The 23012-nt window shown below is 42.7% G+C and overlaps 1 protein-coding gene and 1 long non-coding RNA gene across 3 annotated transcripts in view; one reads left to right on the plus strand and one right to left on the minus strand.

The window, feature by feature from the left end:
* Window positions 1–657: 657 nt before the first annotated feature.
* Window positions 658–23012, minus strand: part of pawr (PRKC, apoptosis, WT1, regulator) — a 91442-nt gene continuing 69087 nt past the window's right edge. For both annotated transcript variants that reach the window (XM_034673891.1, XM_034673890.1), the window contains 4 exons: window positions 17068–17102; window positions 11005–11131; window positions 7006–7110; window positions 658–2006 (listed from right to left, as the gene is read on the minus strand). In XM_034673891.1, the coding sequence (XP_034529782.1) occupies window positions 1920–2006; window positions 7006–7110; window positions 11005–11131; window positions 17068–17102 (354 nt within the window). In that variant the 3' untranslated portion in view covers window positions 658–1919. The remainder of the gene's footprint in view (window positions 2007–7005; window positions 7111–11004; window positions 11132–17067; window positions 17103–23012) is intronic.
* LOC117805219 lies at window positions 20446–22140 on the plus strand. The gene is made up of 3 exons (XR_004629372.1): window positions 20446–20642; window positions 21762–21840; window positions 22018–22140. It is a non-coding gene; the product is annotated as an uncharacterized LOC117805219 (long non-coding RNA).

Raw genomic sequence — 23012 nt, forward strand, 5'->3', positions numbered from 1 at the left:
CCTTCGTCTCTTCCTTGCCTCCTCCCTTATTGTCTCTGGTAGAGTGAACAAAGACGCAAGAAAAGGAGGCAAGGAAAGACACTGAGGATTTGAAACCTGCAAAGAACAAGGAAGCTGAAGATATTTGCTCAAATCATAAACCTTCATAATTCCTGGAATGATTTGATGGTACGGTTGTTGATGTCGTCTGAACTTCAGCAGAGGTCTAATTTCTCTTTTAATAGCCTATAAGCGGCCTCATGTGGAATATCTATAGGTAGATATGAACCGTCTTTGCCCTCTGTCGCTAAGAACAACCGCTTCTCATAAAAATGCTAATAGGAATAATGGAGAGAGCCTCAGGCACTCTGGATCGACTGGAATCAGACATTATCTGGGAATGTAGACGTCTCCTTATGTGCTTCATATGTAGGAGGATTAGTGGTGGTGTAATAGAGGTTCTGTAGGGCGGGTGGAGGTTCTCACTTCACAGGATGTTGGCTGTAAATAGTCAAGATGCTGATTGACATGTTGAATCATCAGGACTGTGAGTGTGTGTTTGTGTTTCCACTGCCTGGCAGAGGAAGTGAACCCCCCGCCGCCGTCACATTGCATTACTGCCTCAGCGGCGCGGCATCATCTCCGCAAATTAGTCTTAATGAACACGAGCGAGTCGACTGAGGAGAGAGATAATCAAACTTTTATTAAATGTCTTAATCTTCTGTACATGCATAATGTAATGGAAAGAGAGATGGGTTTGTGATGTCTGTCTTTACCCTCAAAGTGTGAGCATGGATATGAACGCAGAGCTACCTACTGACCGTCTACAACCTAAAGATGAATCACCACAGAGCAGGAGTGCACTGAGCAGCCGCTCTGTGGGATCAGAGGATTTAAATACAGAGACTAAAACCAGCCAAGCCGTTTCCCTTCAGTAAACAAAGGAGATGCATTTCATAAAGTCTGATCCTTCAGTTCATTTTGGTTATCATACAAAAAAAATGCACTGTAGCTCACTCCACACATCTTAGATGCCTTAAACAGAGCAGCTAAAACATCTATGCAATATCACAAGGAGATAACTTGTAAACAATTACAGGAAGAAGAATGCGTTAAAAAGGATCCACGTATAGAAACTAGGCGAGTGTTCACTCTAACGTCACTCAGTGTGACACTCAGAGGTTAACTCAGAGTGAAGTATGAAGTTGTTTGTCTTACATCTGATATTTGGAGTATCATTTTCTGTACTCGAGTTAAAAATGTACCAAAAAGAAAGTTAATCCGGCACTACTGATTCTGATTAAAGCACCAGGCTTTAACTACACTTTCAAAGAACTGACAGGTTAAAATTGCACATGCACTGCCCCCTTTGGCTGATGGTCATAAAGAAGACACTGTGTTTAATTTGGTCCAAGTGTTCCTCGACACAAACGCCATCACTGATGAAACTGAAGCCAGACTAAAGTCCGACGCTGCAACACTGGAAGTCTTTAATCTGAAGGGTGTGAGCAGAGAGAGTAACGTTTCTGAACCTCTGTAGACTCGGTGTGCTCGTTTGTGCTGCACATACATTCATTTTTACTTCTGCTTTTAAAACCTTATCAAAAAAAATCTAAAATTAACAATCTTAACGACCTATGTACAATACATTTACATTAAATATGGATATGATGACAGACAGTCCCCGTGAGAGTGTTGAGACAGGACAACCATAGCCACGAGTCCCCTCAGCTTTCACTCCTCCTCCTCCTCCTCCTCCTCCTCTTCCTCCTCCTCCTCGGGGATGTATCAGAGGCTGTGAGGCTGAGGGAGACGCTACTTTACAGACAGAATCAAACAGGGAAAGGCCGTGACCCAGGGCGGGAGGTCAGGTAGAGAGGACAGAGTAGAGATGCTCCTTTCATCTGTGTCGTCCGTGTCGGGTCCAGGTGGGTGCACTTCTACCTCGTCAGCTGACCGACCACTTTCAGCAGAGTCTTGTTCTCCTGTTTGAGCTGCTCGTTCTCGTCTTCAATGTCATCCAGGTCCTGCAGAGGAGAACAAAAACACACAGCTCTGAGGATTCTGGACACACTCAGACGACATGAATATTCAGGGCCCTGCCTGTGTACCTGTGAGGGCTCGGTCAGGCTGGAGTGTTAGTCTGAGAGTTAAAGCGAGCGTTACATGCCAGGCGGCCTCGATAGCAACAAATTAGACATTAACAGCTTCAATTAGCTGCAAATGAGAGAGGCTCTCAGTTGCCTCAGTGCCGTCTCATCAGAGTGACGCCGCCGGTTCTCAGTTTCCTCCATTACTGGTCATGATGGCACGGCTCCTGAGATCGAGCCCGGCTGCACTTACAGGGACTTTTAAAGTGAAAGTAAGGAGAGAGGTTTCTTAAGAGCACTTTGTCTCCTCTGCAGAGGAAGAGAGCTAACTAGAGAAGTTTCAGATGAACTCTCAGATGTTAGTTTGAAGCCGCCATGATCAACATTTTTATCCATATGAAACCAAAAGATGCAACATTTTATTTATTCTTTAATTCATTTTTGCCTTTGTGGATAGGAGGAGACAGGAAATGTGGGGAGTGGAGAGTGGGGGAGGACATGCAGTAAGTGGTTGAGGCTGGAATCGAACCCGAGACCTCTGCGACGAGGGCTAAAGCCTCTGTATGTGGGGCGCTTAGACCGCTAGGCCACCAGCGCCCCGAGATGCAACATTTTACCCTCACTCAGCTGCTCTCCTTGGCTTTGTGAATCTATTTACTCACAGTTTAGCTGCTCGATTAGCAACATTTCTATTCTACAGAAGAGGCAGTCCAGACCTCGTCACAGTTAAAGACTAGCTTGTAAACTATGGAAGCATTTAGCGTCGACTGAGCAACATATTTCTATCAGGAGGTGGCAGCAATGACATAAATGTTACACCTCTCTTTCTGCTACCTTGCATCACTCCACTAAGCCCCTCCCACCAAATCATGCACCAATCAGGCACCTCAAGCAAACTGTTAGCTCCACTCAGCTAGTTATGCCAGACTCAGAGGACAAACAGCTGCCGACACAGGTTGCACAGAAGTTGGATGAAACTAGTTTGTACAGAGTCGCTGTGATTGGCTCATTACGTGCAGAGCTACTCCTGATTGGCTGTTTGATTTAGACTGAACTGGTTGAAAAGTAAATATTAAGGGAGTGGCACTCACACACCGATCAGACACACATTAATATAAAGGGCCGTTCTAATTTACTGTAGTTAGTGACATGCAGTTATCAAAATGTGTTATTTAGGGCATGAATTTAGCCTAATGGTTAAGTTGAACATCCATAGAACAGGCGGCCTGGGTTCATTCCAGCCTGCTGCCTCTTCCCCCACTCTCTCCTGATTTCCTGCTCCATCCACTGTCTTTGTTTCTAAAATAACAGGTGTTAAATCCCCAAAAATGTCATATTTAACCAAAAATATAAAAGGTAACGTTGCATACTGTAGCTTTAATGCTCTGCAAAGCTTAAATAAGCAACTTTAAGCTTGTGTCATGGACTAATTTCAGTGTTCTGTCCACTTTGTTCCTCATGTAAGCACTGATGGAGCATTTCCATACACAGCATGACTAATAAGATCAGGTACACACTTACTTAATTCCTTAAATCACTATGTTTCAACCTGCTGTTCTTCATCAGGTGATAGCTTCATGAAGAAATAGATTTTGCACACCAGTAGGCTGATGCATTGTCAGCATAAAGTCTCTGTATTATGTTGATTAAAAGGCATATGCATGTTGGAAGACGCTACCTAGCCTGGCTGCCTATGATTACACCATATACTTTCTGATTGGTTGTAGCGTCATGTAGCATTTGTTGCTAGACTGAGTGATCTTGCGATTCCAAGCTTGGAGGATGTCATCACTTTGAATTTATAAAGAAATGTTATCATGCATCAGCTCTCTACTGACAGTATTTCTCTCTTCAAAGCACATCAGCTTCATCTCTCCTTGCTCTCTTAAATAAACTTCTGCAGTGACCGAGGGTTCAATCAGCAGAGACGGCACACTGGATCAGCCTTTATCTCCTGCTTTCCCATCATGCCTTGCAGGAGCCTCTCTCTGGGACATTTCTGATAGCTATCACGCTGCCAGCTGCCCTCCTCTCATGACCAGCTTCCTGTCCATGCGATGCTATCAACAACATGTCTCTCGCAATACTGCTGTCAGTGTTTGCAGATTTGTGGCGTCTCGTCAAGACTTAAGTGTAAAGATAATACCCGAGCATTATTTCATGGGCTCTAAACGTACACATCTCTAACTGCTGTGTTTGTTGGCAGCGCTCAATCTCGTCTACATTTGATTGGCTCCACAGGAGAGAGCCGAGATCTCTTTTCTCCCACTTTTTGAGACATCGCAGTCTTTCTGATCTCTCCCCTCCTGCTGAGATTCCCAAAAAACAGAAGTGTATTTTACCCCCAGCCTCGGTGACCCAGAAAACACGGGCAGAGGCTGTGAGAGGAGACAGATTGTTGACAGACTGGGGGTAAAAAAAAGGAGATGAAGGTTCAGGAAGTTCAGGGAGGTTTCACTCCGCTTGCTGAATACAAAACAGACTCTTACATGAGAATCCTGAGGAGGACCTGGACCCCGACCTGTTAGGGCAAACCAGACCTAAAAAACACCTCCGATAGAGTGAAAAACTCCAGACTGAGATAACCACAACATCTCTCTAAGATCATATCATCAAAGATCTCATCTTGAAGATTATCTAGAGGAATTAAAGACAGTTAGCGGGCACAGATGTGAGAGCAGCCTGAGGAGCTACTGGACCCCAACTATCTCTGATAGAGAAAAGTGGAGCAACATCCTGTCATTGAAGAACAGCTCCAGGTTTCAGTCAAAATTGAGATGCAAATCCAGCTCGCTCAGGGCTTTGTTTACAAAGACGTTATCAGTGAAGAAGCAAGCACTGACAGCTACATGAGGACTGTTGTTGTCCTGAAACCATCAAAATTTCCCACCGAGATACTTTCTGAGACGTACTAAATAAACAACGTGCACAGAGGACGGAAAGCTGATCAGTGAAACTGACTTTCAATGTGAGGGAAAATCTAAACAAGCTTCCGGGTCGGCATGTCCTTCAACGTTGTCCTAAGAGGACAGGAGAGCATGATGTCACATCAAGGCCAAGTGTTGCAAAGTTTTTGAAACGAGCCGTTCAAGGAACCCAGAAAACAGGTCTGGTGATAAAACCAGCATCCCAGTATCTTGAGGTTTAGGCTGATTTATACTTCTGCGTCGCCCCTACTCATCAGTGGTCGACGCGGACATGAGAAACACATACTTGTGCGTTGATGTGTCCACGATGGACAACAACTCTCCACCGAAACGCCTGAGGGCAGTGTGGTCTCTCTGATGGCCAGTCGCCTCCTTCCATCCCCGCTACGATCTCTGTTTACTTTTCCACAGAGATTCAGAGCGTGTTCTGTTAATCTACAGCTGATACATGTTGCTGTTTATCATACAGACATGATTACATGAGGAATAGAGAGAAGGAGATGAAATACACGGCTGATGTGCGGCCGATTAGCGGGGATCCCAGAAGTGCTGTAAATGCAGGAAATACAATGCCGCCAAGTGGACCAATCACAGGGCTTGCGGTCCGTGTCGATTCTATGCAAAGTTACATTTTGAGGAGGTGCACGTCAGCTACGTGTGTAGGCCTCTGTCTAAGTACAGGAGCTATGCAGACCTCCGGCGTAGGCTATGCCCTCGATTCAACGCAGAAGTATAAATCAGGCTTTAGTTTGGACATCCAAGATTGAAGCATTATATGCATGTAGGAAAATACGGATCAGCATAATAGGTCACTTTTAAAACAATATTCTGTCAACTTGTTCATGTCTTTGGTTGGAAGCTGGGTAGTAAACAAGATGGGGTCTTTGAAGTGATTCTTATCAGCATAACCACCTGCTCATGATGCATTAATCTCCTGCGTGGAGGCTGGATGGGTCAACAAGTCAGCGAGTACACATTCCTTCCCAAAGTGGTCATTTTCTCCTACTTATGATTGTTGTTTGACCTCAAGAAGGTAGATTATTTTGATCCAAAACATGGCCTTTCACTTGTTTTATATAAACTTTTCCAAACTAAGCAAGACTAACAGACTCAACAACCACTTTCTGCTGCAACCAACATGTGAGACATCTGTTTTTGGCTCTCCATCAGAGTGACGGTGAGTAAACTTAGCTAGGTATAATCAGTAAACTCTCTGCAGTGAGCAGTCATCGTGTAAAAAGTAATCTTAAGGTCTTTTCTTCTTCACAGAGGCTGATTGTAATCTTACCAGAGGGAGACTGACACACTGACTGCATGGAGATGAAAAGGCTGTAATTTGTCGATCATTGAGTCTGACTTGAGCTTCTACTTTACTGAATAAGGAATGTTTAATAAATGATTGAGTGTGAGGTTAGAATTCACTTTGATAATTCACCATCAGGGTGTTTGAACTTCAGAGTCCACCATTAGAATAATAGTTAAAGTTACCGAGAGAGAAGCCGGGTGTAAAAGTTAGAGATTGTTGTGTTCACAGCCGTCACCAAAACACTTTCCAACTTATCGATCCCTCTTTTTGTTTTTCACCAGAACAATCTGTCCAATCCTCTCTGGGACGAGGACAACAGCAGAGATTGTCGATTGTGGCTGAAAGCAGCCTCAAATTTAAGTCAACAAACAAGGCTTTCAAAATTTCTTTAAGGCACCTGAAATTCTTGTTTTGCTGGAAAAATCAATGAAGCAACACAAAGAAAGAGCTGGATTGTCGACAAACTGTTTGTGAAATTGAATTTGTGCTAATGCCTCTGAGACAAAATTAAAATCCAAAAATAAAGGTCTGCTGGTGTTTAAATCCTAATGGACTTTAAGTAATAAACAAAGCTATTAAATACAACCCTGTTAAGTGCCAGATGATGATACACAGCCCCCTCACGCCTCCCACACATGGAAACACAGAGAACAACTCAAACACATCAGACATCAGAGCAGAGAGTCTGGCAGGCTGGACTCACTCTGTTCAGCAGGTCGATCTCCTCCTTCAGCTTCCCGATGAGGTCGTCTTTGTCCTGGTGAGCCTTCACGAGCCGGGCGCTCTCCTGACGCTCTCTGGCCAGCTCCTACAAACACACAATGAAGTCACATGAGATCACATCAGCATGGAAACAAGAACATGCATATAAAGATGGACAACGCGCCTCCTCTCCTCCCTTTGGAAAATAATGACGCCAAAATAACACCCCGACAGGTGCTGAAATATTCAGGTAAAATATTTTGGAGCCAAGAAATGTGCAACAGTTATTCAGCAGGTGGAGCAACAAAAGTGATGTCATACCTCTTCAACTTACCTCACCAATAAGTCCTAGTTATGCTGCTATAGGGTTAGACTGCTGGGGGAACTGACACACTGGAATCCTGTCTTTCTCTCTCCCTCCTCTGTCTACCTGTCTCATTTAAGTTACTAACCATAGACCTTTCTGGAGTCCCTGAGCCCCCTTGTCTCGTAGGTTCCTGCTGCTGTGGACGTACCAGAATCCTGCTACTATCCGTCTCCCCACTATCATCTCTCCCTCTCTTCATCTCCCTCTATCCCTCTCTCCAACACGGTCTCAGCAGATGTGTGTCTAACATGAGTCTGGTCCTGCTGGAGGTTTCTGCCTGTTAAAGGAAGTTTGTCCTTGCCACTGTAACTTGCTAAATGCTGCAAAGTGCTCTGCTCATGGTGGATTAAGATGAGATCAGACTGAGTCCTGTCTGTAAGATGGGACTGGATCTGATCCTGTCTTGATGTTGGGTCTTTGCTGATAATAGAACATAGAGAGTACGGTCTAGACCTGCTCTGTTTGGAAAGAGCCTGAGGAGAACATTTGTTGTGATTTGGCACTATGTAAATAAAGATTGATTGATATTAGAGATTATATTTGAGCAGAAAGGTGATGTGTGTTACATGAATTAATTAAAATTTGACATCAAGTCACGCATAAAATTCTTGCCTACATTTCTAAGACATTGTTTCGTCTTGAGCAGGCATTCATGTCCTCGGAAATTCATTTTTCCAACATATCTGACAGCACGTGAAGGCAGCATCAGTATTTGTTTTTATCCTCTGTTTTTAGTTCTTATTTCATCACCTGTAATGGTAATATCGGTTCCCTTTGTGTTTTAAATTGTGATGTCTAGACCTCCTGTACCTCCCGCCTGAATACTCAACCCTGTCCTGGTGCAGATACCTGCAGCAGACAAAGGATGTGAAGCATACTTTAGAGGGAGTTTCCTCAGGTATAAAGGTTTAGATCTCCCCCATGCTCGGGGTCTTTCTTCACTATGACCGCTCGTCTGTTGATCGACCTTTTCTTTGCAAAGAAGATAAAACCTTGTCGGCTAGCAGAAGCCTCTATTTCATTATTCACCAGTGAGAGGAAAAACTTCAAAGACATCGCCTCCCTCTCAGAGAGAATAAAGTTTTTAAATTGAACTCTAAATTGATTTAAGAAGTCATTCTTCTTCTTCTTCTTCTTGATTGAAGGCTTCTTTTACTCTTAAAAACATCCTTTGCTGAAAGCTGTTCAGCCTCAGTCAATGGGAGCATTAGCTTTCATTATATGACAGTTTAAATAGTAACTCTTTTATTCCTGTATTCTTCTGTGGTGATTAGCAGGATACAAAGTGTCAGTGAGCGGAGCATTAAGAGCTTAAAACTGTACCTTTCTTTAAAGACAGCGAGTGTGACTGTCCGCCTTCTTCTACAACTGAACGTTTCAATAGACTCACATGCATCCACGTGAAAAGTGTTGCCATAGAAACTACAGGAGCAGGTTGAGGTGAAATATAACTAAGCTTTGAATAACAAGTGTGTGCGTGTGTGTGTGTGTTTGTGAGACGGATATTTATGACGATCAAACAAAGCAAACATCCCTGCTCTCGTGAGGCGTCGCAGTAACGTCTTAAGTTGCACTCTGGAGAAGGTAATCTCATATAAACGGATCTGTCCCCGCAGGAGAGTGAAGGAAACAAGGTGTCAGAGATAAGTGTGTGAAATCTTTAAAATGCCTCTCCCCCCCGTTTGACTCCTCGCACAGAGAGTCGCTCAGGTCATAACAGTACTTACTTTAAAACCTTTCTGAAAGCCGCCCAGGCGACATTCGTTCAGAGTTGAATTTCTCCTCTGAGGGTTTGAGAGTTTGATCGGCGCGGCGTGGGAGGAAAAGACATATCTGCGCCGTGAAAAGGTCATCTCCTCGACGGAACCGAGGAGAATTTCTGACACAGCAGAGCCGCGGATCCCAGACAGGGGAATCAGAGCCGGGGCCGGTCAGTGCTCGAACTTCTCAAAGTGGAAATTCATCCAAATAAATTGCTGCAGATGGAAGCTTTCAGTCAGAGAGAGGAGTTCAGGATGGAGCCTTTCAGAACTCAAGGAGGATTTTAAGGTTGATGGGATTCGGATGTGACAGCAGCATGAAAGGAAAAGCTTTCTCTTACTGACGTTTTGTTTTCACAGAAAAGAGGACAATCTGAAAGTTTGTCTAGGATGTGCTCTTTCAATAACGTCATCAGAAGTGTTCGTGTCTTTTAGAAATAGATTCAGCACATGAACAAGGAACGTGTGGGCAGGGGACGAGAGACTGGGAGTCAGAAGCTTTCTGGTTTGTCGCCCAAGAACCACAATCCACTTGAGTTTCTGGCGGTTTCACACAGGAAGAGTTTGTGTAGAGAGCAAAAAAGGCAAGGAGAAGACTTAGCCTTTATTAACTCTTATATTCAGACCACTTTATGGAAATGGAAACAAACAACCCTGTCCCAGAAGTCATCTCTCAGCTCCAGCTTTATTCTCATAGGACATAAAGCAATAACCAAGACATGGGAAAGAGATCCTTTATCGCTCAATTGATGCAGCATCAGCAGTAACTCAGGATGTCATGGTGAAGAGGGAGCCAAGCCTTAAAGCAAAGCCAGTCCATCTACGTAGACTTTTAAAGAATGAGATCCCAGATACACGCCGACAAAATGAGTCTCTTTAAAGGGAGGCTGGGTCAAGCTCAGAGAATAGCAATGTAGTTTCCTGGGAGAGTCCTTTTGGAAGTTTTCTGGCCATCTCAAACTAGGAAGAGACCCTAAGGAAGAACCAGAGCTTAAGTATCCCTTGGAATCCTCCAGGAGGAGCTGGAAATCATCGGAGCAGAGAAGGATGCCTGGATGGGCTTCTCTAGCTTACCGCCACTTGAACCGACCCCTGATTAAAGCCGGAGATATACCTGCTGTGTAGCCTTGCATTCGAGCGTAACTGTAAATATGCTTGGCTCTCTGCTACGTGTGTTATAGGAGGATACCTCCAGAGGGTACGCCATAAAGCTAAGGGTATTTGGGATGTAAACAACAGACATGGAGACACTGGAGAAGGTTACTTTATGTTAATGCTGAGATCAGGGCAGAAAAGCGACAGCAGCAGGTTGCCTGGATCTCAGCGTGTCTTCAAAGCGTTCCACCATTTTTAATCCCTGCGTCTGTTTACGCCATTCTACCCTCTCTGCCTCTACACTGCCCCCTACTGTTCACATACATACTGCACCTTGCATCTGCATTGTGTTCATTTTTGAGGACGTGAAGAGTGGACACCCCAAACGAATGCTGGGGATGCAAGGCAGCCTTCATGTGCTCGCTTATGTGTCTTGACTGATGACTTTTCAAGAAGCCATGAAGAAATAGCCATCAGTCCCAGAGGCTTTGTTGCCATCAGATGATAGCTGATGGATCCATCCAACACTGAACCGTGTGACAACTGGAGAAAGATACAAAAGACCAGGAGATCTCCACCCTGCTGTCTCTTCCTGAGTCGTCTAACTTCTTTGAACCCAACTGAGAGTCCTTCCTCATAGCCTCCCCTAAATCCTCCCACATCCAGGTCTTTACTTTAGCAGCCAAAGAAGCACATATAAAAGCATTACCATGTTTGTTCTAAGTGAGGACATGGCAGACTTCATAGCAAATCTTTCCCACAGAGGAAGAAGACGTACCTTCTCCAGCTCTTCGACCCTTTTCTCCAGACTTCCTGTTGCCGCAGCTCCTCCATCTCTGCCGTGACGGGTGTGTCTTTGTCTGGTGTTCCCGACCCCGTCCTCCTCAGACGCCTGCCCTTCAGCGCTGTAACAAACAAGAAAAACATTCAAGCAAAGCACCAAATACATGCAGAAACTCTCACATGAAAAATAAAGATGTAAAAGCTGAGAATTATGAGGCAGCATCCACTCCACAAAGTGTCCAGCACTGTTCCCACTGAGGCTGTTTAAAGGTATGAATCATCGCCACTTTATTAAACTTCAATAGGATGACGCATCCATCATCAAAAGAGCAGGTGGGAATATCTTCTGTGATTTTGCCCTTTCAATTAGGCATGCATTATTAACAGCCCTCTGCCTTTTATTCCATTAATGGAAAAAAAGGCCTGTCAAGGTTTTCCAACTCGGGTGCAGCAAGGATTCTGATGTAGAGACAATTTACATGTTACAGCTTCAAATAGACTCTAGAGAAGAAGAAGCTGTTCTCATGCTGGAGAGAAAAGCTGCAGTTTAAAGGTTTGTACTTGCAGCTCCAGCTGAACATCAGCCTCTCTCAGACACATTCAGGAGCAGCTAGGGAGAAATATTCATGTGCAGTTTCTTCTCCAACTGACCTTATTTGCAAAACGATCGATTTGGAAACTTGGAATGAGCGGCTGGTTCTGTAACCGCCCCCTCGAAAAACCTGTCAGATTGAGCCAGGTTTAAAAAAGTCTCCCTGGAAATCAAATTACTGCCGAGTCTGAAGACGCTGCAGGATTTTCTGTAGGAGGCTGTCTGCATATTTCTGCAGCTGAAACAAACAGGAAAGCTGCTGGCAAGACAAAGAACAAACACTATTCCTTTGTACCATCTGGACTCTTTTCAGGATCTGCCAAATATGATGTCCCCATTATTAGACAACTTTACAGAACACTTTTGACTATGAGACGGGAAGCAGCAGAGGGCTGAGTGGTTAACACTGTCAGAGCACAGATTATCTTTGTACGGGGGGAAAATGGTGAAGAGGAAACACGGCATGAAAGAGAGGTATGAGAATGTTTTAGTTAGGTGTACTTGAGAACCTACAGTGCAGCATTTCATTCAATAAATCTGGTAGAATATCAGACGGCGTATCAAGGTCACTGTAGAGGGAATAAAAATGAAGCTGGAGAAGTGTAAAACTCTGTCTATTTCTATTATAAATCTACAAAATTAAGGAAAAAGTCACAGAATTAGAGAAAAAATTACAAATTTGGGTGGAAAATAATTGTAAATCTGTGACAAAAAAAATCTAATTTGTGAAGGAAAAATGTTCCAAATTTAAAGGAAAAAAAAAACTTGTGAATTTGTGAGAAAAAAAATGGAAATATGAGAAAAATGTGCAAATTTCCCACATTTCCTTTTTAAGAAGTCAAATATTCTTGTGACTATGAAGTCACACAATTGGAAGGAAAAAAGTTATACATTTGTGAGAAAAAAAGAGTTCAAAATTTGTAAGAAAAGTCATGAAACTTTGAGAAAAAAAAGTTGCAAATCTGTCAATTTTGCAAGAAAATTAAAAAAAAAATGTGTGAAGAAGAATTTGCAAATTTGTGAGTGTTTTTTGGCTGAATTAGTGAGTTTATTTAGATAAAAAAGTCACATATCTGTTGTGAGTAGGGACGCACCGATCCTACTTTTTAGGTCCCGATACTGATATCTGGGCTTTGGTGTCTGCCGATACCAATACTAGCCGATCCAATCCCGGTATTGATTTAACAATCTCTATTCCTTAATGTGAGGATAGAATCATGTTTTGGCAACTGCAGGCTTTTCTGACTTTGTAAACCAAAATAAAATGAACATTTTTAAACTGACAGTATCATTATTCAAGAGATTATAAATGTGTACCAGCAGTCTAGTGAGTTAATCTTCATACGAATAGACACTGTAAACACAGAAAAGCATAGAACTGGGATGAATAGATCTGCCATATGGATCGGCACTATATATCGGCCCCTTGTCACCGATATCCGATCTAGCTTTTTGAGTTCGATCTAGCCGATATCCGATACCAGGATCGGATCGGTGCATCCCCAGTTGTGAGATAATAAATCTGCAAAATTTGTAAGTAAAAGTAATACATCTTAAAAAAAGAGTTGAAAAACTGTCAGATAAATGTATAAATATACATAAAAAATAAAACTAATTGTGAAATTACTAAGTAAAAAAAAATTTGCAAAAAAAAGGCTTCAAATTTTGTGAGAATCATTATTTTTTTAATTTTATTTATTTAATTTTTTTTTTTTTTATTGTAGTTCTTATTCTTATTCCTATTCTGCCTTGTACAAAGAGAGCACAGTTTACTGAAGTCAAATTCCTTGTGTGTTCAAGCATACTTGGCGAATAAAGCTGATTCTGATTTTGCAATTTTGTGAGGAAAACAGGCAGATGGTGGACAAGACCCCTTTAAGTCTTGTGGTGGCGTCTTGTCTCACCCTGTGAGATTCTGTTTTGAGTAACCACCTTCTCACGTTACATCATCTCTTATGTGTGTAACTTTTCATTTAGCTCTTTGCTCAGGGGTTTTAAGTTGGATAATGTGACGTCTATTACTGTCATTCATCAAACAAGTCAGAGGAACTTAAGTGCTAAACGTTTCAGTTTTATTTTTAAATTTAAGTTGGATTCATGAAAAATAAGAAACTCGTCTTTTCATGCTTTAAGTAATTGATGCTCTTATATTTGCTCCGTCCATTTGGTCTTAAAGCTAGAGAAACACTTCAGTAAAGCTCTACTGAAAGAAACTGAAAGGATGGAAGTTTGTAATGGACGTGGGATCTTTTCTTAGTTTTATTAATAACAAGTTCAACAATGTTAGGCTGGAGATCAGAGGTTACTTAAAAAGCGACAGTAGAGACATGAACTAAACAAACTTCTCTCTCCTCTTTCAGAGTTTCATATCTCTTTAACTCAGCCCGGCCTGCCTCCCGTCTTTTATTGGAGCTTAGTTTCTCAAACACAAGCTGAGAGGTTATTTTCTGTACCTTGACATTTACGGGACCGACAGCTCATTTTCGCTCACTCTCACAAAGAGCCGAACATTAGAGCGACCATGGCTTTTGATCAAGAGGGAGTCCTTGAAACATTCTCCTTTGCGCTCGCCCACGCCAAGATAGAGTGAATTCATTTGTCTCCCTCATCGTGGCCCTTCACGGCCACTTGTCCTTTATCAGCATGAGCACACACACACACACACACAGCACACACACACAATAAAGGTGCATAAACACACGTTTACACATGCAAACTTAACAAAACATGACAACACATACATCTTCTCACCATGAAGAGTCAAACGTGCATCTTTATGTGCATGCTTATCTTTTCTTTTTCAAGATATATCTCCATGCTGGCATCCTCACACACACACACACACACACACACACACACACACACACACACACACACACACACACACACACACACACAGCAGGTGTTGAAGCTAAGCCTAAACAACCATGGCCTCCATACTAAATATCACACCACGGCCCATTAGCACCCTGCAGGGGGAGGTCTGGGGGAGAGAGAGACTGAGCCAATCACATACTCTTTGGAGCCTCAGCAGGTGGGCAGGAGAGAGAAGAGACAGCAGCAGCAGAGACGGGTATGACAATGTCTCTTATGGGCTCAAGTGTCAGCGAGGAAGAAGTAAAGACTACACAGAAATCACAACACACGATACACAACTATCTCATTAACACTCCGCCTGCTGCTGAGAGAAGCTGTTTCCTTTGAATGGAGAGAAAACGTCCATCTAAAGTCTCTTCAGTGCTGATGTTAGTGATGCACTCATCTCATCTGCAGAAGAGTTGTAACAAAGAAGCTGAACTGTCGGCCATCTTTGTGCCACTCTACACAAACTGGAGCGCCCATGTGTGGCCAGGCCATCTGATCAGAGCAGCAGCCATGATGACACAGCCGGGCTGACTGTCAGCTGGTGAACTCGGCTATTGTTGTTGCTCACTGTTTCTCAGTTTGGTCACAAATACTGGAAAATAAACACACACTTCACACCAGGAGTTCAACATCAGAGTGATTCTGTGTTTGAGACTGTATTGTCAAGAGTTTGGCTCCACAGAATCGTCACTTTTGTTAATTTAAGGCATCATAAGGTTTGTTATTTCTACAAGGGCCCCAGAGAAAACAAGAAGAGACACACAGATTATCCCATACAGAATCGCGGGGGGCTAGGGACTATCCCAGCTGAAATCAAGAAGAAGTCAGAGGGGAAGAGAGAGAACAAGGAAGAAAGAGACAAAAAAGACAAGGAGAGGGAGGACAAGGAAGGAGACAAAGAGGGCATGGAAGAAGGAGACAAACAAGATAAGGAGAGAGAGGACAAGGAAGAAGGAGACAAACAAGACAAGGAGAGAGAGGACAAGGAAGAAGGAGACAAACAAGACAAGGAGAGAGAGGACAAGGAAGAAGGAGACAAACAAGACAAGGAGCGAGAGGACAAGGAAGAAGGAGACAAACAAGACAAGGAGAGAGAGGACAAGGAAGAAAGAGAAAAAAGAGAAGGAGAGGGAAGAAAAGGAAGTAGGATACAAGAAGAGAGAGGACAAGGAAGAAAGAGTCAAAGACAACAAGAAGAGAGAACAAGGAAGAAAGAGACAAAAAAGACAAGGAGATGGAAGAAAAGAAGGAAGGATACAAAAAGAGAGAGGACAAGGAAGAAGGAGTCAAAGACAACAAGAAGTGAGAACAAGGAAGAAAGAGACAAAAAAGACAAGGAGAGGGAAGAAAAGGAAGGATACAAAAAGAGAGAGGACAAGGAAGAAGGAGTCAAAGACAACAAGAAGTGAGAACAAGGAAGAAAGAGACAAATAAGACAAGGAGATGGAAGAAAAGAAGGAAGGATACAAGGAGAGAGAGGACCAGGAAAAACAGAGGCAACAAACGTAAAGAGAGTAGATGAGTCTGCACACCAGAAGCTGCTGCAATGCAAATGTATTAAAAAATGTCACCACAAGTAAAGTTTTGGGATGTTATCAGCAGCATTGGAGCAGCTTCTGGTGTGCAGACGTCTCTATTCTTTTTACATTTGTTGTCTCCTTCCAAGACCCAGCCCTTTACTATTTGGATGTGCGTACCACCCTTATTTTTGCAGACGGTCCTTTACCTAGAAAATGGCGCTTTAACCCAGCTAGAGCTAAGTCACTGACATGCACCTCCATGACCGCCAGTGCAGGAGGAATCAGAACGAAGAGATGCAAAAAACATCGATATCAGAATCGGTAATCGGCTGAATTGTTAAACGTCAACATTGGTATCAGTGTTGGCCTCGATCATCACAATCTGTGTGTCCTTAATTATTTCTTTGGGGCCTGTTTGCAGAAATATGAGACCTTAGGACTCTTGACAATACAGGCTCAAACACTTAGATACATCAACATTTTTAAAGTAGCGTCTAATAATTGAATCGTCTGTCTGAGTTTTGCATTAAAAGGCACAGTCCACTTTTGAAATCTTGTTTTGAAAAGATGGAATAAAGGTGTTTCAGTGCGTCTTATATGTTGAATTTTGTGTCGACTGTATCCAACAAAGAAAATAAATCCCCCTTCTTTCCAAACATTGATTTTTCTGCAGGTTGTTTGGGGAGAAGAAGCCTGTTATCAAAACCCAAAAGCAACCTTCACAGGATGGAAGCACACATTTATAACTCCCAACCTCTGAAAGCAAATGATAAACTCTCAACACTCCCAGCCAGCAACAACAGAGCCGTGTCTGAGGTCCAGATGGTGTCCTGTCAGCTACTGCTCAAAACACTCACTCACACACTTTCTCCGGCTAAGAAAGTAGAAGAAGAGCAACCCTGAGGGGAAAAACAAACAGTGACGCACGAGGAAAAAAGGCCCTTCGGAACATTTCAGTATCTGCTCTTGTAATTAATGACTTCAACTGCTGTTTCGTACTCTGCCCCGTCTCCTGACACATTACCAGAGATCCTGCAGCAGATAAACTCAGCTCAGTGAGGATAATAAAAAAGAGTCTCACCATTTGTGGCGGCCGCTCCCAGATCTGGGGGTATCCTGGAACAAAAAGAAGAGAGCAATACATTCAGTCCAAAAACAATGAGAGCAGAGAGATATGAGAATGAGTTTAGGGAGGTATCATCCGTCCTGCTCGTGTGCCTTGGGTTGAAAAGAGGAACAATCGCAGAATCTCATCAAGTGGATAAGAGAAATTTATCAGGAGCAGCGTTAATAGAAAGCCTTTAGGATGTGTGTGAGCTGATATATATGATGAGCTTTGGTGCATTTAATAGTTCAGCAGGAGCCGAATAGCCTCAAGTTGTATGAGGCAATCTTGTTTAGCAGCGTGGAGTTGAATGTTTATCTTCTTTTCCCATTATTGTATGATCTAAAGGTTGTTTAGATCTATAAGGCGCTGATGCTCCAATAAAGACGCCTCCGGTGAAAGAGCCGCGCTGGAGAAATGAGGCGCTGTGAGACGAATACACATCCTCCCTCTCCTAAGGTCTTGTGCAGTGAAGGGTCCCGGGTTTGATGGAGCGGCCTTGGCTCTGTTGCGATCTATCAGTCAGAACTTTAGCGGGTGAAGGGAAACGCTTTCCCTGAATCTAAGCGTGCATCGTCCTCTCTGTCTCAGTGACATGTCATTTATTACCAAAGGATGCAACCCCGGCCCGGCCTTCATCGCTACTCGGCTCAGATAGATTTACTAAGATGATGTCAGCGAGCTCTCCACGAGCTGCAGGAGGACTAGAAATAACTCTTCATCTGGACGCAAGTTCAAGTTCAAGACACGTATGAATTAAAGAGGGAGGAGACAGGTCCAAGGATCAGGTCAAATCCTGATTCACTGATGGTTCCACTTCTACCCGTTTTAGTCAAAGAAGTAGAGGAAGAAGACAACAAAGACAAAAGAGAGAGAAGAAGAGGAGGTAGATAAAAATATAGACAGGAGAAAGATGACAAAGAAGACAAGGAAGAGGAGACAAACAAGACAAGGAGAGAGGACATGGAAGGACACAAAGGAGATATGGAGAGACAGGACATGGAAGAAGGACATAAAGGAGACATGACAAGAGAGGAAAGGAAGAAGGACATAAAGGAGACATGGAGAGAGTGGACAACGAATGAAGGGAGAAAGAAGACCAGGAGAAGGAGGACGAGGACAAGGAAGGATCCAAGGAGAGGGCGGGCAAGAAAGAAGGAGACAAAAAGAGAGGACAAGGAAGAATAAGACTAAGAAGAGATGAGAAACACATAAGGAAAAAAGGAGGTAGGGGAACGAGGCGACAAGGAGAGAGATGACAAGAAAGAAGAAGACTAAGGAGACATGGAGGAAGGGGACAAGGTAGAAGGAGACAAAGATGACAAGGAGAGAGAGAAGAAAGGAGGAAGGGGACAAAGACAACAAGGAGAGAGAAGACAAGGAGAAAGAGGAAATGGGAGACAAGTAGAAGACGAAAAAACAAAGACAATAAAGAAAATGAAAAAAATGAGAACAGGGAAGAAAACAAAGAAGATCAGGAGACAAGGAAGTAAAAGAAAAAGAGGAAGAGGAAGAAGACTTGAAAGAAGGAACGAAGAAGACAATTATGACAGGAAGAAGAAAAAGAGGAAGAAGGGAATACTAGAGAAGAGTAAAAATAGGATGACAAAGAGAAGAAGATGAACACATCTTCTTCCAGGTAACTCAAGGTCAAAGTAAAAGTATCTCTGTATTGAGGAAGATTATTTGAACATGTTAAGAGACGATCATAGCGTAGACTCTTCTTTCTCTGACATGTCTGAGGTTGGATTATTTAACATGTTTACTTTAAAAGTTTCTCTAAAGCTGCCTCCCCAGAGATTGTTCTCCTGAAGGTAAACAAAAAACCTGAAAATCATCACTTTCAGCTGAGATATGCTGCGTATAATTTTCAGGGCAGTTCTCTGAAACACAGACTCGCTCGCTGCAGCATCCGAATAAAAATGCTGTCTAAATGTAAATGTGTGTTTGCACGAGCTCTGTCACAGTCTCCTGTAGCCTATATGAACCATAAGGATGTGCTGAATAAACAATTGACCTGCAAACCAGGACAGTATCTCCAGGAGGAACCTGACACAGGATGAAAGAAGAGTTTGCTTTCAGATTTCCTCGGATCATTTGAATAAATCTGTTTTTATGAGATCCAACCGGAGCCAGACTCGTGTTTGAGGGTCAGGAGACTGGATTGATTGTTTTCTGAGGTGAAAGTGACAATATGGGAGAAGGTCACGACAGTCAGGGGGTCTGGAGGTTGTGTCAATCCTTATTTGCACTTTACGACGTCTGCAGTCAACAAACGAGGAAGAAAGATACGTATCGTTTCGCTTCGTTTTTGACAGCTGAGATAACTATGCACATCTTTTTTAGACTCTCCAAAGTGCACGGCTAGTTCCTCACTTTTGATCTTGACAGCACTGAGAAGACTTTAAATGATGAAAGAAGTCACAGAGCATGATTGGGTTTTTAATGACAGCTGATGCTCCTCAGTGTCAAACTGCACAAACTGAATCAGAGACCAGAACAATGTTACAGAAAGAAAGCATCGATCTGTAAATAATCACTTACATTTTGCACGACTCTGACAGGATAATGGACTTTAAGATAATGGAGTGGCGTTAGATTCTGACAGTTTAAATAATCCCTCTCAGGCAGCTGCTCCACCTTAATGAAGATATACCAAAAGAAAGTGATATTTAAGTGTCGACTCTCACAGAAGTCAGACTAAAATTACAATCCTATATTTCTTTAAATGACTGAATTATTGTTTTCTTTCTTTAAAGTCAAAGTTATTCTTTCTGGCATGTTTTTGCTTTTATTGATTGGACAGCTGAAGAGACAGAAAGTGTGGGGAGTAGAGAGAGGGGGAAGACAGTCGAATCAGGGGCTGTATCTCTGCTTAATGTCTGCTGTCCATAACGCTCTAAAGCTCTACTACCTGGATGTAAACAAGCACAGGTGACAGATGTTGTCTTATAGCGCGGCGTGGATTGTCAGTATGTTGATCCAGTAAATGGAGAAAAAGTTGTATGTAGGCTGTGTCTAGTTAAACTGACATATAACCACTCCACCACAGCAATGAGGAACCAGCACAGGCATGAGGACATTAACCTGCAAGGAGGACTGGAGGCTGGTGGTGCTAGCTCTGCCATTGGCAAACCAATGTGACATTATTTACCCTCAGACCTAGATGTGCATTTTAAAATCTTATAGTATTAACACAGTTTTTAATATGAAAAATGCATCCCTGTCATACTTGTATAGTTTCTGAGATGCTTATGTCACGGCACACTGTCTCCCCATTGGCTGATCGCCATGGCTGTCAGGCTAGGGGGTGGGTGAGTTGATTAGAGACTCTGAACAGGTGAGAGACGCCAATAGAGCTGCAGCTGATTTGAGAGTTTCGGGAAAAGAGAAGATTGTTGCCGAAGCTCCCCTTATTTGTCTTTGATTGAGTTTTGTCTGCGTCTATTTATAAAGTAACTGGTGTCGGAGTCATGGAGAGACGCCGATGGACCACAGTCAGGGCTGGCCGAAGCCAACTAGGTTGAAGACAGAGGAGAGGCGGCGTAAGGGTAAGCCCATGTTTTACTGGTTTCCTCTAACTGGCAATCAAATGTATGCACGAGCATCCAAGCCTCGGAAGCCCTCGACATGACGTGAATCCCTAGGGTTGTGTTGCCGTAACACATATGTTTAAATTATATTTGCATGAGATGATTTGTAACATCATAATCTGCATCTTAAAACTTTTACACCTCTAGTTTTCCCTCATCGAGCAGGTTTGATTATAAACATTAGCCTGTAAGCCATCTTTATGTCTAACGTTGAGAATCTGAGTCTAAGACGATCATCCTCATCCCTCTGAGGCTGATAAGCAGACAAAAAGCTGAAAATGAATCGTATTTATAGAAAACATCCCGGACTCGATTTGCCACATTACACATTACTATTGCTTCTTTGGAATTGGTCCCCCGTGTGCTCCTCCTATCTGGGATACGAATCTGTGAGACAAGGTCAGCGTAATTCATGTTCTTCACTGAACACAATTCACGCCTGTGCAACTTTATTTATCATGCTTGAGCTGCGCTGACAGCTCCCATAAGCCCCGCTGTGGAGCTCCGAGCTGCTGAGAATACCCAGAGACAAATATCAACAATAAAACATGCACTTTATCACTGAACTCAAACCCATCACTCCTTCATGTGTTTGTGTGTGTGTGTGTGTGTGCTGCTTTGAATGTTTGAAAACACATTCATCTTTCTTGGACATTAATGGTTTGATTTGATCTCTGAGTTACGTCCTGACAGCTCATTAAATTAGAAGTCTTTAAGTGTCCCACCTCCGTCTATCGAAAGGGGATACTTGCTGTTCAACCGGCCACCCAGCAGGGCAGCGTTCAAAGCATTGCTCCGGGAGGTTTTCAATGAATTCAAGAAGAGAGCTCAAAAGGAATGAGAATCTAGTTTGTTTATTTCATTTGCACTTAGAAGAAGTCTGCAGGTCAGTTATTGTCACCAGCAAAACTAGACTTCTGGAAAGTAAAGGTGCATGATACTGAAAAAAAGAACAATTTTTGATCAATAAACTAAGTTGTTTCAAGTATCTTATTGATATACAGATAATACTAATAGCCTATGGGTACATAATTAGACCAGCAAAACAAACCATCCTTGCACTTCTACCACACTCAGCTTGGACTCCTTCCCCTTCAAGATTCTCGTCTGTGACCCTGACACCAGCATGGATAAATGAAGCATCATGGACGGAGAGGTACGAGGAAAAAACATCAAACTTCTTACTTAACTTTACAAATGTGTGGCGCAGTGTTTCTATCAATGTTTCAAAGGATCACCAGAGTGTTCAGTTCTTCATGCGGTACTGTTCTACCTACGTAAGACTTTTACTGTGTTTCATTCAGGATCTCAAAGTAGTTCTCTTTTCCCTCAGGATCACAGCTCTTCCAGGATTTTGAACTGTTTGCCTCAACCTGCCCAGCTGCCAGATCATCTGTTCCTTCACAGCTTTAAACTACATCCAGCCTCACTTTAAAAATAAACCTTTTGAACAGTGCCCTCTGTCTGTTGTTGGGTCAGAGAACTGCAAAACCTGACACATAATACATCCAGACGTGTTCAATGTGCACATTATGATGTCAACGCTGACATATTTCGTCCAGTATGAATCAAAGAGCTCCTATAGTCGAAAACATCCCCGGTGAGAGCTGTATGTTTGTCTAAGAACACATTAATTGTTTCTTTAAAGAGATGTTTTGCAGTTCTGTCATGCATCGCTTTAATTTAGATGCCGGCCTCACCTGGCTGTCTCCGGCTTTGAAGCTGGCTGAAGGGATAAATGTCAAAATGCCAAACGGAAGCATAAATTGAAGGCTCAAGATGAAAGCAAGTCTGTTGCAAACTCAACAGTAAACACCTGCAGACAGGCATGTTGGACTTTTGGCCTTTTGTGCCGATGCAAGTGTTTTATCTAATCCACTTTATTTATATACACATTTAAAAGACATTCAAGTTTAGCAAAGTGCTGCACGGTGAGATAAAATGAGTTAAAACAGGAAGAACTTAGGGGAGCTGGTGGCCTAGTGGTGTAAGCGCCCCACGTAGAGGCTATAGTCCTCGTCGCAGAGGTCACTGGTTCGACTCCCGGCCAGTCGACCATTCACTGCATATCTTCTACTCTCTGCTCCCCACATTTCCTGTCTCTCTTCAGCTGTCCTATCAATAAAAGCAAAAAAGCTTCAAAAATATAACTTAAAAAACTTAAACTTAAAATGCTGTCAGAAGAATAACAGAATAAATAAAATAATAATAATAAATAAAAAATGGTAAAAAAAAAACACAAAAAAAATAAATAAAGAATAATAATAATTATAAAATAAATCTGGTTCCATAATGTAGCGGTTATCCCATCTGCTATACATGCAGAAG

This window comes from Notolabrus celidotus, chromosome 21, assembly GCF_009762535.1.
Source record: "Notolabrus celidotus isolate fNotCel1 chromosome 21, fNotCel1.pri, whole genome shotgun sequence".
Classification (NCBI taxonomy): Eukaryota; Metazoa; Chordata; class Actinopteri; order Labriformes; family Labridae; genus Notolabrus; species Notolabrus celidotus.